Genomic DNA, 19,429 nt, shown 5'->3' on the forward strand with positions numbered 1-19,429 from the left:
CAGGGAAGGAATTTGCTTGATCGACTCAGTCGGTGGCTCATGTTGTCATTCTGCAGACATCATTGAAATTCTCCAGTAAATACTCAACCCACACACGGTTTGTCGTCAGTGATTTCCAAAGCCATCGAACACCGGCATCAGTGTCTTCGTTCAATGCCGATTCATCGATTAACCGATGGACGTTTGGTCAACTCACATGTAAAAAGCTCCACGTGAAACACAGCGAAACTTTGATTAGATTATTTATCATGATGGAGAAATGGTCACAGAGTAGATGAAGCTCAGGTGGTTATCGGTCTGATGTCTTTCCTGCGGTGTCAAAAAGTGACGCCTTGAGTAGCGTTTGTGTTGGTGATCGACTCTCAGAGCTTTCACTGTAGTACAATGGAAACGCTAATGTTTAAATATTTGACGCCCTAAATCAATGACTTATAGAGAGTGAAAAAGTCTCATAGGAAGGTAGACAGTGTCCAACAAGACACAGGACTAGTCCATAAGGGACTTTTGGCACGAAAAGCTTTTCTTATCTGAGTTTTTTTTTTGTGTGTGTGTTGCTTTACTTTCTCTTTGCTGTTATTCAGCATCTCTTAGTCACTTTGCAGCTAAGTCACTTTTTCCTGTGATTATATCGGACTTCTGTCTGCACTGCTTCATACTTGTGTATCTTAAGCGGCACAGAGCAACAACTCCTTTCCTGTTTCCTTTCCAAATGCAATCAACGCACCCATTTAATTTCCCTTTCATGGGGAACAACATGTTTACTTGCTGATAGTGGGAAAACCTCCAGCTTTTACACGGTGATGGGTTTGTGCCGATCAGGTGCTTTAACAAATTCTCTTCTTCCTGTTTCCAGAGTGTGAAGATCCTGACGTACCGAGAGCCTCAGAACCCAGAGTACAAAGAGTTTGTTAGCAACCTGAAGACAGACGCCAAGACTATGTTCAACTACACAATAGAGGATACGCTGGTGAGACGTGTGTGTGTGATGTGAGCATGAATATAAAGTGCTTTCTTCTGTGCCATGCAATCAAAAGCCTTTTTTGTTCTTATGAAAGGACACCACAAAAATTGTTATTTTTAATTTTTTTTTTTAAAGCTTGTTTTCTCTGAAAGCGGTTATAATTATTCCTCAGAGGAGTCAGTGTCCAATTTCTGTAAATGTCTTCACCATAAGACTGTTGCTGTAGTGAAACAGAACGTAGAAAATCTGAATTATCAGCATCCATTTGTGTTGCACGGACAAACATGTCCTCAGGCGTCACTGCCTGTGGACAAAGACGAATATGATTCAATGAAATCAGAGGAAATTAGGTCATAAAACATAACGTCTGACAGCTTTAGGGGGGGGGGAGAAGCTGGGTTCACAATCAGATTCAGCAGATGGAAAATAACAAATTACAGAGGTGCAGCTGGATGATGGCGTCTTCTGATCGCTGGGGTTTAACATGACGCGGCCAAAACACACACTGGCACAAGACGGATAGAAGAGACAGAACAGCCGATGTGAGATGGACAGGACAGATGTTATAAAGTAAAAACTGCTCACATCACAGCTTGTAGAGGACAAAAGACTAAAAAAAGATAATGCTTCCTGTGACGTGTTTCCACATTTTATTTGACCGAAAAGGACCAATCCTGGAATTTGTAGTGGCACACAGTAACCAAATGGGGTGATCATAAATTAACTTGTCAGTTTTAAAGCTTGGTTGCAGGTTGTAGCCTCGAGTGTGGAAGCCACAGACGTGAGCAGGTGCTGGATTCGGCTCAGGTGCTGCTTTGTATTAGTGTCACTACAATTACCACGTGAGGCAAATGGAGATTTGCATGTTGTTGGGGAATAATGTGATGGAGACACTTTGCTTTGGTGTAGCTTCAGACTGAGCGGCTGTCCTCTGATTTCCATTGTACTGTCTTTCAGCTCGTCTCACAATGCTCCTAGTCTTATCTGTGTCTCTGAAGTCTGAGGCCTAAGCTTTAGAAACACTTCACAAATATCTAAAAGCTCAGCAGTTTCCTGAAACACCCGGTCAGTGTAGCTTTTATTGAAATACGAGGAAAAAAAAAACACATTTTCTGTTTAAATAAACACAATTCAACAGGAAAACCATTAAAGGGTGTTTTGGAGGCATTGTCCACTTTCAGGCTCTAAGCTCAGTTTGTTTGAACAGTGTCGCTCAATTATGTGCTTCAATAGTTTCTCTGGACATGATTTGTTGACTGTAAGAAAGATGTAGATTATCTGCAGATTTCATGCCATGTAAATATCCCGACGTCATGCTGTAGTTTTTATAAAAACTATGAATACTGAAATTAGATGATTATTTTAAAGTAAGTAAATCATCAGGCTTCTGCTAATGTGATTCAGAAGCAGAAAGGAGGTTTTCAGTTTGCCAGTTTAAGTCGGCATAATAACGGTGAGAGATGCTGCAGAGAGGAATCTGCTCTCTGCTTGTAAACAGACGCTGGACCAGGCGAGATTTGAATGAAAAACTAAACTAAAATAACCGTCAGTTGTGGTGGTTTCTAAAGGACCAGCAGGTCTTTGTGGACCTGAAGACATTTGGGAACCTTTACTCCCCCTGATGCTGAAATGTCGAACACGTTACTGAACGTGCAAAAGTCAAAGAGACAGAAACCAGCAGCCAGATCTGCGACTGATTTCTGTCCACTCACACACTGAATCTAATCGATTGTGATGGACATTCGATCGCAGCGCAAATTGAACTGCGTTGCTGCCTCACACGTGCATTGAGCACATGCATCATTTCCGCATGGCTCTCTAAAACCTGACAGCTCAAATATTGACTGCATCAGTTTCTCACGCAAAGTGACTGGAAATGTCAACGAGCGAGATTGAGACGCCTCCGTGTGGTGAGTCGACAGTTAAAGGCCGAAACTGGAAAATCCTTAGTGTGATCGGGTTTGTGTTGCAGACATATGGACGAAATGCTCTTGTGTTTGTTTGAGTCTACTGCCGTTTGTTACATTTTTCACTCCAACAGAAATCTGGGCTCATCTTTTTGCAGGTTTTCGGTTGTTTTTAAACGTCCTCAACCTTTTGCCCCTGTCGCCATTCCTAACTCTAAATGATGCGGAATAAAAGAACGTCCTGCCCACTATGGCGTCTCATGTGCTGCATGATCCAGGGTGGAAAGAGATTTTTTTTTTCTGCACTTGTGGAGGAGACTCAAGAGTCTCAAGAGTCTCTTCTTCATCTGGGCACCTGCTGAGTGCTGCCTACCTGACCTCAAACTACCTGCTCCTGACCGAGACCCTTCCTCTGTGAGCTGTACTGTTGCTGCTGCTGCTCACCTTGCATCTGACCCAAATGAACAAGATTAAAAAAAATGACACCTTTCAGATAATTAGGGGGTCTGTATATTTTAGGAGATTGGAGGCAAACTGCCAGAACTGAAATAGTGTTGAGACTGAAAGTCTCTTTACTGCAAGTCACGAGTTTTATTGACGACCCGACAACAATAAATTGCTGAGTTAGGAGACACAAACTGAGCTGCTAGTGCATCTTTGGGGTTGTTTTTGTGTAATTTAGCAATTTTTATCCTGCTTCAAATATTGCTAAACACGCACCCAACATGTTTATGAAATTGAAACTCGCAAAACTGATCCATGTTCTCAACTGAGGATAAAAAGAGAAAAATCAGATTTTTATTACCCTGTGTGTGTGGAGTCGGCAGGTAGTCTGGCAGCTCTATACAGCCACTTAAGCAGAAGCAGACAGACAGCTGAGGGACAATAATGTAGTTAGCTTGGGGACACACAATAATAAAAGAGTGTGGGGGGGGGGGAGCAGGATACATCAAATGAAACAATCACCATTAGGGAACACACAGTGACTCCACCACTGATAACTCATCGCTATTATACTTTAATAAACTACATGTGACCTTTGCCTGGTGCAGGCATGTGTGACCAGCGTCACGTTGTCGCTCGGCCTCAGCAAGTTTTCTCTCGTTTATTTTAGAAGATTTTTTTTTCACTCGGTTTTCTGGTGTGTTTCTGTGTGCAGCTGATCTCGGGCTGCACACTGAAGAACCCTTATTAAATCTGATCAGACACACGAGGCCATAACAAGCACGAGCTCAGTATTTTTTTTTTTTTTTTTTAAGGCTTTTTAACCAGGGTGTCACGCTGTTTTCACACAGCTCCGGGGCAGCGAATGATCACTGAAGCGCCACGTTTAGCCTGTGTCATCAGCTGGCTGTTACAGTTAAAGGTCCATCAGTCTGCACAGGTCACAAGTTCACAAATGAACCGCAGGGGAAAGTTAGCATTTGTGGGCTTTTCATCTAACTTTGGTAGAACAGTTGCTTCAGGCTTCCACTGTAGCTCAGCAACCCTTTAACGTTGGACTTCTGCAGTGTCGGTGCCGTTCAGAAGGGAAAAACTATATCCCATTTTGAACAGCAGATTGTAACGACTTTAAAAATGTCTTACAGAAATGAGGTTTGTCTTTTATAGTTGCATTGAATTCAGAGTGTGCAGCTCTGCAGGTGAAGTGCAGCCGGCAGGTTTGCTCCTGCAGAAGCAGCTGTTTCTAGGTGAAGTCAAAATAAATCCTTGGTCACAAAAGATGTTTTTGATGTGTTTGTCAAAAAGAATTGTATGAGTCGTTGTTTCCTGCTCCCAGCTCTTTTAAAATGTAGTATTTAGTACATCACATGTTTTACTTTGTCAATATGATAGTGAACTGATAAAGTTAGTCTTTAAAAAGCAATTTAAATGCATCACTGAGGGCAATAAGAAATGTTAATGGACATATTCTGTTTTTAAATGGCAATATAATTGAAAGTTATGGCACACGGTATCTCTGCTAACAGCCAAAAACATGCGAAAAGAAATGACTTCAATACTGATGTTGGTGTGACTCTGTTGCTTCAGTGGTGCATTTACTTTATCGTTTTTTTTTTTTAAACCGTATCTGACATTTTCCTTGGATGCATAAAGTGGCTGAGTAGGAATTGGCTCCATTCTCGTTAGCAAACTAGCGAAAAAGCCACGTGACCGTTAAGTATTTTCACGTACTGGCAATTTGCTTTGCCTGTCCGTTTGTACAGCGCTCATCATCTGAAGCAGTGGCAGCAGCAAGTATCAACTATCAATTGTCTGCATAATTTTGGCCATGTCATACATTTTTGACTCCGACTTTTTGGGATCGTATTGGAAAAGGTTTGTGCTTGCTGGGGTTATTAGTGTCATCCAGACCAGTCATTACAGGAGGCCAGCATCAGGGAGGATTATGGGCAATCATACATGGATTTCTGCTCTAAGTGCTGCTTGGAGAGATGGCCACTACACGCTGTTTTGAGTGTCCTCCCAGTATGACGGACATGGATACCAGCTGTTAATGGTCCCTGTTTCAAATGCAGTTACAGGGGGATCAATCTGTTTTTACCGACGGATCAGTGCAGGAAATGGCTCCTGCGATGTCCTGTCTCTGAATTTTACTGTCACAGTGTGTCCACCCGAATGCAGCTTTTTAATAAGCCACATGGGTGAACACTGAGTGCTTTTCACCTTTTTTAAAATATAACTTGGAGCAGATGGAAAGTTAAAAGCCATAAACAAATGAATAAACTGAAGTGATCCAGAAACTGAACTTGTGAAATTTAAGAGAAGGCACCGATAAAATGGGTTTTGTTCTGTTTCTCCTTGTTCCAGATGAACATCATAGCTGGAGGTTTCTATGACGGCCTGATGCTCTACACTCACGCTCTGAACGAGACCATGTCGGCAGCCGGCACCCGGCCTCCAGGCAAAGTCGTCACCAAGAGGATGTGGAACCGAACCTTCCACGGTCAGTGGGTTTCTCAGCTTTAGTGTTTGTCATCAAAGGGCTTTGGAACATTGCAAATGGTTCTGATGATTCTCTTTGAAGTGGCAAAGGTGCTCGTATTAATCACTCTCACATTGCATGTGTGTGAATGTTGCTGCTGCATTATCGTCCAGTGAAAGCTGCGATAGGCTGCAGCACCACTTCGACCCTTAACACCACAAGCAGTGAATGGCTGGATAGAGATGAACTAGTGTGAATGGTTGTCTGTTTGGAAGTGGAATGAAGCTGGTCTAGATTCAGTGATGTAGTATTGTACATTCAGATGTACAACATCAAGTGTTGTAGTATTTTTAATATATATGCTACTATAGCTTGATGAATTTTAAATTCATTTTCTACCTTCACTGCTTCAATGTAACATCAAATCCAAAATAAGATTGTGTGAAACACCTTTAGATACAGTAACAGGTTTGTTTGTTCACGTCACACACTTCTGTTCCTTCAAAGTTCAGCATGGTTTGCGAAGTCTCGTTGGGTTTTTATAAAGTAATACAGTCATTAAAATCGCTGTGAGAATCCACTGATCCACTGGGATTTGTTTGTTAGCCATCATCAAAACCCTGAGATCGCTGTGGGCCGTGCTTCGCGATTGCTGTTTGTTCACGTCTGTTTTGCCACGACGGTGAATTTGAAGTAAGACGACCAAAATGTGCCTAAAATGTACACTTTGATTTAGGAGTATTTAATGTATTTGGACAAATTAGCAAAATGGTCTTTAGTTTGATAGAAATGCGTCGACCTCCTGGAGGCTGTTGGGTGGGTGGAGATGCTGTTTTTGCAAGAAATTTGGCAAAGAGCAGATGGTTGCTAAAATGTCAAATGGGCTGAAAGCACAACACAGTCTGTTAGGCCCCCGTTTCAAACCGGACATCCTGGTGGTGTGAAGAGCTGAAAGCGGAAGAGGGTAAACAAAGCGGTGAAATCGTACAGAATGACGACAGCGTGGATTAAATGATCCTGGGGTGCGATGGTGATTGGCTGAGAGGACCTAGTAACGTAATTGGATAACAGCCGAGAGGCGGAGCCTTAGTGTGATGATAAGAAGTGGTGGGTGGCAGGTGACATGACCGCAGGGGGGCAATGCATAAAAAAGGTTCATGCAGCGGTTTTGGGGAAAATGGCTAAATTAAAATCCAATGTGTTGGGTGTGTGCAGCCCCTTCACCTGTGCCCAAGTCTTTGTTAGGGATTCAGAGAGACTTGTAATTTAGTTCTATTTCGACTGTTAAATTCACGCTCGGCATTGAACACGGAACGAGAAATCTTGTGATTTGCTCTGAAGAGCTTCCCCCCCCCCCCCCCCCCCTGCACCAATCCCTCCACGAGAGCTTTGTGACACCCACTCGTATGAAATGACGACTGACACTGAGGTCAAAGTCATTGCAGTTCACGGCCGCCGTTATTATCTCTGAGGACTCTCGCTCATAAGGTGAAGCTCTGTCCTGCTGAGATCCTGTGGGAGAGGCGACTATTTCCAGACTGAGGAAAATATCATCTTCGATTCGTTTATGGTGCCACTGGTCATGTACACGTTTCTCTCCCTTTTTTCTATCTTTTTTTTAATAATCACCATTGTGGATGAGGGTCTGGCGTTTCTTTGCTTTTAACTGTATCCAGAACCTCTGATTAACCTCCAGCTCATTTGGGGTTTGGACATAAAACGGAGAGAACGGAAAAGAATAATTCACTGGAAGAAAAGTGAAATGAAAAGAATGCAAAGAATCTTTTTATTCATTTTGTTTGTTCTGTATATTGTTTTATTAAAGACGTCTGAACCCGTGTTCCGCTCAGTTCTGTTCGTCATCAAACCCAAACCGAGAACACGCAGTTTTCACCTCTGTCCGTCTGTGCTCTCCTCAGATTTGGTATCCAGGAAACTGGATGTTCTGACTCTGTTCTAGAGGAGGAAGGTGGATGAGACCCACCGCATGTTTGATCAGTGAACAGTACACTTCTACACCACATGTGAGACACCTCAGTAGCTTTGATCGCAGTTGAGATCATTGTATGGTTAAAAATTTTGCTACTATTAATTCTGGTACTAACAGCCCAGTTAACCACATGCACCAGTTTCACCTTAGAGTCGAACCATTTTCTTCTTGTACTATCCACCTCCCCATGACACTTTCTCGCTTTTTATATTTTACGACATTGCTTGAGATGTGAAACATTGAAAGCCTCAGTTTCCATTGACACATATGGGTTTTCCAAAACGTCAGCATGTAACCCAAAGGGACAGAGCAGCACTGACGCGTCGGGGATGAGAGCAGGATTTTTCGGTGCCCAAGTTGTCTCTAAAACGTCAGAACAGTGCGGGGAGACATCACACTTCAATTTACCCCGATGTAAAACGAAAGCTGAAACCTCGACGTCTTTGGATTTTTCTTCTTAAAGTACTGAACCCAAATCATTCGTTGATCATCAAAACCGTTTCCTGTTTTTTTGTTTTTTTATATATATATATATATATAAATATATATATATTTCTATATTTCTATGACCTCAGTTTGTTTGTATTTTCACGACTCACTGTAAGTTGTGGTTCTGATTTCTCTGATAAATAAGCACGTGGACTCTGTGACTCTGTGTGGCTGTTTGGCATCTGTTGGGCTCATTGTGCTGCGTTTCCCTCTTTAGACACCTTATCTTCCAGCTCATATCGGTAACGCTGCAGCCTCAGCTAATGCCAGGTTGCTTTGCAACCTTTCAAGAATGTACAGCATGTTCTGCTCTGATATCGGCTCGGCAAGGAAATCAAAACTTGTTTGCCTGCAGCTGTTGGAGTCAGACGAGGCCTGAGGTTCGTAGCCTGAGTGATTCACAGCCCGACAGGAGTCCTGGAACATTTATGCTTTTGCGCTTTGTGGATGCAGTGGATCCACTTATAGCACTAATTTCTTTCTCTGATCATTGTGTGTCTGTTCTGTCTGTGTTTTTGACCCTTCTCACCTGTTCTCACTGGTCATTTTTCAAGTCTGTGTTCTTCAACATTTCCTACACTCAGTCTGTATATAGAGAGCAGGAAGCTCTGTAATCCATCCATGATTCTAACAGCTGTGACCTACTGTCAAAACCTGAACTCGTGTCTCTTAGCCAGCAAATCATCACAATGAAACTTAAAACTAATGCCAGGTGTTTGTTGGCTGATCTGCTGTAAGGGTGTTCAGAAGCAGTGGGATAAAGTGAGGAAAGGAATCCCATGAACCCACAGAACTGGGAATTGACATCTCCTCTTACCTGCTGCACACACGCTGGTTTTGCTCCACCTGAAGCCAGTTTTGGTGGGCGACAGAAGTGTGCAGCTTTACAGGAGTCGGGTGTGTTGTGTCTGCACAACCCACCAGTTATTGTTTTTATTTTTATAATTTTTTTTTTAATTCTCAGCCGTGAAATCATTCACCAGAATGGTTTGGAAAGCCTGCTGGCGTCGTGCCTCGCTCCGTGTGTCATTACAGAAAAGAGCTCTGCAGAGAGCCATGGATCATGTTCGCCTCTGAAAGTATCGGTTTATCTTTCCGGTCCTGCCCTCTGACCTCCAACAACGTAGAGGAGAAAAAGGAGAGCGGGATCCATCACGGTTTCATTCAGAAAACACGAACCAGATGACTGGAGCAGTTCTGCATTAAAAATCAGTCTTGTAGTCACGTGGTTTAAGACACGAACCACTTAATCATAACGTCGCGGGTTCCACTCGTGGTCTGACTGACTTTCGTTGCATGTCATTCCTCTTTAACCTGTGTGAGATTCTGCAAAGAGTTTAAATCACATAACTGATTTCACTCCCATTTTTGTTTTTGCTATTTTGCAATAAAAATGAGAGATTGTAGAGGAGGAGCGAAAAAATTGTTGCGAGATACTTTCTCCCCTCTCTCCCTTGCTGTCACCTCTGGGCCCCTTACGTCCTCAACGCTGATTTATATTTAATTGCTGGTTGTGTAAGTGAAAGGTTCTCCCCTGTGGAGGTTTCTTTGGAAACTTGCCTTAACAAACTTCTTAAAATGTAGAAATGTGCAACACAAACAGACGGACTGATTCTAATCAGGCAGCGGCTCGATGCAGAACATTCCGTCTGTCAGTCAGAGTGAGATGTTACGTTTCACTGCAGAAATATAAATGGTGTGTTTCACATGGCACAGACATGCTCGTCCTCATTTAGTCTCATGTTTTATCATTTTTAGATCCAAGCAGCTCATTGGACGGTTGTGCTGAAACTGAGCTGACTTTTGGGACTTGGAGTCAGTCTGGGCTCCATCCATCTGTCAGGCAAATATTTCTGCTGTCATGGGTCTGATTTAGGATTCAGGGAATTATGCATTGCACTGCATTAATAAAGAATTGTTAAAATGGTCCTGACTGATACATGGAACTTTGTTATGATTTGAAATAGCACTTAATTAATAATTAACTAAGAAAAGCTTGTTTTTTTTTTTGTTATTTCACTTTCTGATGGACGGTTCACATGCACTTACAGTGACCTGAAACTGACCAAAAGAGACTTAAGACAGACACACAATGTCCCCAGTCAAAATATGACCTTAAATGGTCACAACAGAGTTCAGGGTTTAAGACAATAAGCACTTGTGGTGCGGTGTTTGATTTGTCCAAAATGGAATATTTAGAGCTGTTGAAAATAAAATGAATGAGGATTTGGACAATTAACTGTACAATTTGAAAAATGTTTTCCATTTTTTTTATTATTAGTTGGAAATAAAAGTTAAAGTTGAGGCAGCTGTGGTTCAGCTGGAAGAAAGGGTCATCCACTAATGAGGGTCAGAAAATCGTATCAAGTGTTGTTCCTTTGGGTAACAGGTAACTGAATTTCTCTTCAAACATGAGCTTCTGTATTTGCTGTTGTTGAGAAGGCAGAAATACTCCAGTATTTCATCCACTCGCGTATCCATGTGCAGAAGGCTAATTCAGGGGGTTTCCCTCCTCGTTTTTGGTGAGTTCACACAATTTGTGCTGTAAAAAGTAAAATCAGCGAGCCGCATTTTCAAAATAAAAGCACATTTAGAGGAGGGTATTACGACATGCATATGCATTACCGCAGCAACCAGGTTACAGTGTATTTTAAGGTGTCGTGCAGTGAAGCGCGTAACCCGGTTTCTCGTGCATCTCGTAGTTGCCTGATGTGCTCTGTGCACGATGTCATTCAATGATGTACATTTTGTTAACTTGTGCAGCGAAGGGTCGTCTCACAATGGCGTGAGAGGGAGAGCGCGAGCGCTACAAAGGCAGACAAGTGTTCTACATGTGCAGACCAGTTTCCACGAGCTGCACATTCCGGTTTATTCGTGTACAACCTCTCACTTCTGCCTACAACGTTATTCCCCCACCGCAGCAGCACCTTTCGCAGTCCTAATCCAAGGCTGCATGCAGTGGATATGAGGGCTGACATGAGGGCTGACATTCCTCTGCAAGTTCTCCAGCAGCCTGTCCTGCTCAGCTGGAAAGCGTTTTCATGCATGTATGTGTTTGATAGTTTGCGTTTTGTCAGCGTGCAACAGCCATAACCCCTGAGTGTTTTCTTTTCTGTCAGACAGTGCTGACTTTTTGCGAAACAAGCTGGAAATGATCATTTGAGAACATGTTGCTGAGGGGCAGCAGAACACTTGGCTCCAGCCACGATAGTTAAAAACAGAAAGCTAATAGAAACATGGATTGGGCCTATAAATCATGTTGGCACATCTTGCATCCTGCTTCACAGCTCTGAGGCATCAGCTTGGTTGGTTCTTTGTTTCCTCGACAGGGAAAGCAGATGTTTCCCCTCTGCGTCTCTTCAGGGTCCCGGAGAGGAAACGGAGAGGTTAAGGACATGGCGGCGCTCGCAGAAAGCACAGATTAGGTCAGCGCTCTGCCTCTGGCTTCCCTGGAAGCACATTTCCGTTCACTGTCGGCGGAGATGTGACAGGAATCGTTTCCACTTCATCCTGATGCTTTGTTTGTTACGCTCCAGAGTCTATTAATAAGGTGCAGGTGTGAGCCACGTGGCCCCGTGTGCAAACAGGATGCGTCTCCTTCACACGTGCGCTCACTTTTATTTGGACACTTGGTTTGGTCAGAGGTTTGTTTCCAGTAGAAATAATCTAGTGACATTTGTGTGGGACATAAAATCCAAGTGAAGATGAATTTTATGGTGAACTGTTACCTTAATCTAAACCAGTTTCAGTTAATCTAAACCAAAAAAAAAAACCCAAAAAACTTTAACCTGCGCTTTTGAAGCAACGAGTGAAGTGGTGACATTCAAGGACGTTTAATGTTGACATCACTTGCATCTTGTTTAAATGTGGCGTTTATTTCTGAGGACATGCACAAGTTACGCTGCAGGATGACGACATGAAATTGTCATGCGAATATGTAGGTAAAAGCAACTTCATCTCTGGCCAAACTTTCCCTAAACTCCTTATAAAGGCCCAGTGATGTGTGGTAATGAAACACACCTGTTATCAGCGAGCAAATACTTATGTCTCCGCATGAAGCAGCACTGAAATGTTCCACTTTAATCATGGCTTTAATTTACCAGTTAACCTCCTGCTGCACTACGTTATGGATCACGGACAGTGAACTGATGCCAGCAGCTGCTCGGACAGAAGAATTCAATCTGGAAAAGGTCAGGAGTGATGTAAAGTGGAGATGGTGTTTAGTTAACAAGATGAAGCAACACCGGTGAAGTTGGAGCTTCCAGAACTTCGCAACAGTGAAGATTAATGTTCTCGTTGTGGGTGGGAGTATTGGCAGTGGGATGGTTGTTATTTTTAGAGGGGGGTGTAGGGAGGTTGCAGCAGGACCGTTTGATGAAGTGCATACAGCTCATCCAGAAGGGATTTACAGCCTAATTTCAAAATGGATTAAATTCATTATTTTCTTCAAAATTCCTCAAACAATATGTCATAATGACAACGGGAAAGAAGTTTGTTTGAAATTTTTGCTAATTTATAAAAAAATATAACAACAAAATCAGATAAGTATTCATGGCCTTTGCCAGGAGACTCAAAATTGAGCTCTGGCGCATCCTGTTTCCACTGATCATCTTTGAGATGTTTCTACAACTTGACTGGAGTCCAACTGTGGGATGTCAGTTGATTGGACATGATTTGGAAAAGCATACATCTGTCTATAAAAGGTCCCACAGTTAACTGTGCATGTCAGAGCACAAACCAAACCATGAAGTCCAAGGAAATGTCTGTAGACCTCAGAGACAGGATCGTATCGAGGAACTGATCTTTGGAAGGGTACAAAAAAATGTCTGCAGCATTGAAGGTGCCGATGAGCACTGTGGCCTCCATAAACGTTTTGGAACGACAGGACTTTTCCTACAGCACGTGGATCGGCCAAACTGAGCGATCGAGAGCGAAGGGCCTTAGTCAGGGAGGTGACCAAGAACACGATGGTCACTCTGAAAGAGCTCCAGCATTTCTCTGTGGAGAGACGAGAACCTTCCAGAAGAACAACAATCTCTGCATCATGCCACCAATCAGGCCTGTATGGTAGAGGGGCCAGACGGAAACCCCTCCTCAGTAAAAGGCACGTGACTGCCCACCTGAAGGACTCTCAGACCATGAGAAACTAAATTCTCTGGTCTGCTGAAACAGATTGAAGTCTTTGGCCTGAATGCTAAGTGTCATGGTTTGAAGAACCCAGGCACCGGTCACCAGCTGGTCAATACCGTCCCTACAGTAAAGCTTGGTGGTGGCAGCATCATGCTGTGGGGATGTGTTTCAGTGGCAGAAACTGGGACACTAGTCAGGATCGAGGTTAAGATGGATGCAGCAATTTACAGAGACGTCTTGATGAAAACCTGTTCCAGAGCTCTGGACCTCAGACTGTGGCGTCAGTTTATCTTTCAACAGGACAACGACCCTAAGAACACAGCAAGATAACAAAGGAGCGGCTACAGGACAACTCTGTGAATGTCCCCGAGTGGTGCTAAAGGTGCTTCAACAAAGTATTAAGCAATGGCTTTGAATATTTTTTTTTAATCTTTGCAAATTTATTAAACTTGTATGTTTATGTAAAATTTTGAGGCAAATAATGAATTTGATCCATTTTGGAATGAGGCTGAAAGATGATGGAATTAACAACCGATTAAATGTCTTCATTTTTGAAAATGTGCAGATGGAAACAAATACCTGTTGATGGCTGTTTCATTGGTGGGGGGGTGGGTGTGGGGGGGGGGGATCAAGAATGGAGGTGTTATTGTCCTGTTCTAGAGCCAGAAAAAATGTGTTTCCAAGTGTGAACGAGATGGACACAGCTGTGGAGGGAAAAAAAAAAAGAAATGTTCACTGGATTAAAGTTATTGATCTTCAAGTGTCAGTGAGTCCTGCTCCACAGCTCATCACCGTCCGTCTCCTGTGTTCCGTTACATTTTATCACGTCACAGCTGCAGTCGCTCTATTGTCTCTCAGGGCATGTTGACTCCCAACAGGTTTAGCGAGCAGCTTGTTTCCGCCATGTCTAACGGTTCAGCTTCTTTCTAATAACTGACGTAATTCATTCATCTGGATTTTGTGTGTCGGCATTATGCTTTTTAACTGGGTGCAATTTTGGGCGTGTGTAAAATGTAGATAATTGAGATTTTAAAGTAGTGTAGCTACTAAATTGTGTAAAGAGGGGAAAGGCACTGAAAAAGAAAAGCCACTTAGTGTTTCCACGTGAAATGTGTGAGTGCAGGGTCAGCTGTTGTTTAAACAGCCTGTTTGTCCTGCTCTTCATTTTGGCTTCTGTCCCTCTTCAAACCTGCTTCTCCACCTCTTTGATTTTTCCATCCGCCAGTCCTCCATTAGGGTCTCCGCTCCGTGCGACCAGACTGTGAGCTCGAGCCGCAGACTGAGCGCTGCAGGGGAAACACTTGAGTTTGTTTGAATAAATTGCTTCATGCTGTGTTAATTAGTATCAGCTCGTGGCTTCCACATTGTTCTTCCCTGTGGTGCATGACAAGGCAACTCAAAAACCGAATTTGAGTTCTAGTCCCTGGAGGAAAATCCTTTTTATTTTACAGGTCTTTTCCTGGGAAAAAACCTAAACCAATGTTAATTTCTCTCAGGTTATAGGAGGGGAAAAAAAGCACTAGGAGACATTGTGGATTAGGGGATAATTATTATTATTATTATTCCCTTCATTCTACGTGTGAAGTATTAGATAAGACAACGATGTGGAAGGTTTTTTTTTTTTTTTTTTAACAAACAGTTGCATAATTGTTACCCAGTGTCTGCAGAGTGGCTTTCTCCTTGACTTGACATTCAAATAGAGCTTATTAGTCTGTTTTTATGGAAACCACATTACCAGCTGGATTCTCTGTTGACAAAGTGGAATCAATGAAGCAGCTGAGGTGATTAGATAAATCAGGGCTTGTAATCTGTTGATTCCCCTAATGTAATTAAGCGTACACCAGTTAAGATGAGAAGTCGGAGGTGTTTGTGTGGCTGCATTGGGTAGAGTTTGGCATCATGGGAAATTAAGCATGTCGCAGCTGCAGCATAAGGCCTCCTGCCTTATGAATGCAGGATTTGCAGTTGGTGTTGGGTTACTGGCGTCATCGTCCCCCCTCCCCATTGACAGGGCGAACACGGTGCATCCTCCTCCTCTGCATCACATGCAGGGCCAAAATGGAAAATGTGGAGCTATTAAAGGATAAATAGAATAAACAGCGATTTGGGCAAATATTATTATATTTCATTAATATACAAAACAGCTGGTAGAAAAGGTCGTCCACTAACGGGGTCAGAAAAAACTATGAGAAGAGTGAGATGAACGTCAGTGACACATTAATAAAACATGTGTAGTCTGACTTCAGATCTTATATTAAACGAGCTAATCGATCAAAAAACAGCTTAAAACGTTGACATGACATCAGTGAGAGGAAGCGACCTTTGAATAATGGATAAGATCCACACAGGCAGGAGGCTTATTCTACCTGTTTCTTACATCTAAATTAAATGGAGCTGGCTTTTTCCGGTGTTACAGGGATCTGTAAATGGCAGACGGTCCCCTACTTGATGCACCAACAGGTGCAGAGACACCACCAGGTAGCACCTGTGTCAGTCAAGATTTATTTTCTGGTAAGTGTTAAAAACTGCAAAAGTCCACAAACAACATCCATAAACCCTGGGATATTAAATTGTGGTGGAGTTGATGAGGAAATAACTGCTGTAGCAGTGTGATAGAAAATAGCCCTTGTTAAGGGATTTGTTCAGGACTTTCAGTGGGTTAGAGACTTCTGCATCTTTCGGTTCTTTTTTTTTTTTTTTTTTAACCATAAATGGCATCGATCAGCAAAATGTGAAGGTCCTCAAAGAACGTTTTTTACATTTTGTTGCACACAGATTATAGTATATTGTGTAAAAGTTCTTGAAAGACACTGATTGTTTTGAAAGATGATGTATGTTACGTTAATAATTGCCAAACCCGTGTGTGGCTTTAGTTTTGGGTGTAAATGTACATTAAAGCTTCCATCTAACTTCCCTACATACATGTCTTCCAGACGACATCACCCGGAGGAGTTTTTCATCATTAAGAGTTCACATGATGTCACTGTGAAGAGCTCTAGAAAAGCATGTTGACTATGAATACAACCTCTGGTTCATCTGAAGTCAGAGATGCTGAACACGCTGCAGCCATTTAAAGCAGGTTGTGATGCTGGGATCCTTCTGAGGGAAATACTTGTGTCCACTTGGCATTAGGGGCATTTTGAGCATGTTTAAGGTGGCTACTGGCCAAAAGTAGGCTCCTGTTGACTGTGACGTCCATTATAGAAATCTGTTACGATTTGGTCTGATGGGAATTGATGTTCTAGGAACCAAAGGTGGCATCAGGCGTCGGGACCCAACCTAACAGGAAGTCGGTTCTCTTAGGCCAGAGACTTACTGCAAGTGCATGTACACTTCCGCTCCAAACTGAGTGACCTCATGTTCTCGCCTCGTTGCGTTTTGGTCACCTGACCCCGAGCCTCAGTCTGACCTGTGCGGGTCATCGTTGCATAAAAAACAACCATCAGCTCTTCATTCAAACAAAAAAAAATGTGCGTCTTTATCCATGAGCTCCGACCGTGTTGGTGTGCTGCTGTGGTCATGGACACGACGCCTCCATGTTGAGGAGTGGGATCCATCACCTCTTCTGGTGCATAAGAGCACATGCTGAGCACCATATGTTGGGTGTTGTTACCCTACTGTTGCAGTTTGTGCACTGTTGTTTTGCAGGCATTCGAGTGTTTCCTTAAATAATGTGCATCTGTGTGTGGGTGAACTCGTCACTTGATTGTTTCCTTTGTACTTGATGCTTCAGCTCCTCCCCTTCATTTTCCATCTCCTCTTCTCTAGTGTCCTCATCCATCTCGTCTTGTTTTTGATCTCTCTCTGTCCTCATGCCTTGGTCAGACGGCCCTGTAAGGCAGCTAGAGGAGACCCCCAGAAATAGCCTGGAAATCTAATCGCGTGAAATCAGATCCTCCTGTCTCCTCCCGGCTTCCAGCTGCAGCTCTCGTCCTTGTTTCTCCTTCACCCTGCTGCCTGTCTCCCATCTCTGTCTGTCTGTTTGTCTTTCCTGTGCTGTGCTCATCTATCACAGGGTGGCCTTTCTGCTGTCTGTTAGCATCACTCTAGCTCCTCCACATCTGTCAAACACCTGTGAGCCAGGAAGTCTAAGAAGGGCTGTGATCGTCACACCGAGACATATTTCTATTTTTAATTTTTTGTAATAAAGCGAAAATGCTAAATCACACAATTAATTCTTGCCTTGAGTTGAAGCTTTTGTTGTTGGATATCCTGCCCAAACTCCCCAGAACTTTACTTTAAAATGATATCAGGGAGTTGAGGAGCATCTATAATATCAGGAGCATATATAATAATATGTATTATTTACTCACATTTCATAGCTCTACCAATAATGACAAGAGAAACCGAAGGAGGTCCAGTGTTTTCAGAGAGCAGTGGCTGCAGGTAACTCATTAATTGGATGGTTTGTTGATGCCACTCTGCATATTCGGAATTACTTAGATCCTGGAGGCAGATGTTCATGCAAATGCAGCTGTTTTTATTGTCCCCCTTTTTTTAATTCTAAGAGATCTACAGGTTTTCAGACACTTCTACAGAAGTGTCTGAAAAGCAGTCGGGTGTGATCTGGTGTGATTGCTGTGAACATATGCCGAACACGTGGAGGTTTTCATTATTCATCAGAGGCCGTCTTCGTGCTATTTGTAGATTTGACACACAACCCTCAGATTTTCTTTAGGTCCCTGCAGAGCCCAGCTGGACTCTCACATCCATCACTGTAAATTTAAAAAAAACTGTCAATTTTATGATCATCCTGATGCTGATTCCAAACCCTTTCAAACAGGTTAATACTCAGTCAGCAAACATTTGTTAGATATTAGACTTAAAAGTTGCATTTATAGTTTTTCTTTTTTTGTGAAAATACACTAAATCCACATCGTGTTCAACTTCACATGACAATATATCAGAGCTTCTGGGTCCAATGTGGCTCCATTTAACTGCTCATTTCACGGCACAGATTGGCCTTAAGCATCTAACACCTTCCACTGAAAAGAAGTTCTGACTTATTAGTTCTTCCCACCAGCTACACTGGTTTCTCTGTCCTCAGCCTCCAAACCTTTACTGGATTGTTGGGCCTAGTGGCATAGTTTGGTATTTATTGTAGCTTTTGTAAATGGTACTAGTTATGACCATTTCCAGTATTAAGTATTATAAATATTATTATTTCTCGTTTTTCACATTAGGGAGTTGGTGTTAGTGAATGAGTCTCTTTGTTGTTTAGTTTCTTCTTGGGGGTTAGTATAGCACGTCGTTTGGGGAACAGAGTAAGTTATAGTGCTTCAGTTCTGTATCATTTTCCATTAGTTGTGGTATTAAATTCTACACTTAATTGCATGTTTAAAATCTGGACTTTGGTTTGACCACAATTTTAATCTGAAAATCATCACAGAAAAGTGAGTCTCCACATTCTGTCTTCTCTTCCCACTGTCACACTGAAAACGCTTATGAAAGCCGTTTGAGTCGCTCTCAAAGTGGTGCCACCACTTCCGAAATTATGATGTTGTTCTTCTGAAATGAAAGGACCATTTCTGTCTGTGCACAAATGCACGCCTGGAGGGGACTTGGCGGCGGAGAGGCAGTCAGACTGTCATTTATTCTTCGCACCTTGCGTCTCCTGGCGGCTGCCGTAGATTAGCTCTTCATTCACGAGCGCACACGCAGACTGAAGCTTGGCGGGGTTCGAACATGTTACTGATGTGTGTTTGTGTTTCCTGCAGAGTCTGACCGGCTGCTGTGTGATGGAAGAGCACAAACGTTAAAACGGGATTCGTCAGCCTCTCCCAATCTCTGATTTATGGACCCTGATCAGGATAAATCTAGCAGTCCTGGTTACTAGGCAACAGGTTTCAGCTTTCAGGCTCAAAACACCCGACCTGGGCCTGAAAGTTTATTCAGTGAAATTGATCCTGCAGAAGTTTTCATTTAAATCCAAAATGAAATGTTCGTACTAACCCTAAACATGACTCATTGTAATCAAAGGACGCGATTATAATCCATCAGGACACGATTTCCAGACGGTTTCCTGT

The 19,429-nt window shown here is 42.7% G+C and overlaps 1 protein-coding gene across 1 annotated transcript in view; it reads left to right on the forward strand.

The window, feature by feature from the left end:
* The window catches only part of npr1b (natriuretic peptide receptor 1b), a 66,281-nt gene that overhangs the window by 31,730 nt on the left and 15,122 nt on the right, over positions 1–19,429 (forward strand). Inside the window, exons 4-5 of the mRNA XM_067509574.1 lie at positions 854–967; positions 5,680–5,815. Coding sequence (XP_067365675.1) covers positions 854–967; positions 5,680–5,815 — 250 coding nt within the window. The remainder of the gene's footprint in view (positions 1–853; positions 968–5,679; positions 5,816–19,429) is intronic.

This window comes from Channa argus, chromosome 7 (genome assembly GCF_033026475.1).
Source record: "Channa argus isolate prfri chromosome 7, Channa argus male v1.0, whole genome shotgun sequence".
NCBI classification, from domain to species: domain Eukaryota; kingdom Metazoa; phylum Chordata; class Actinopteri; order Anabantiformes; family Channidae; genus Channa; species Channa argus.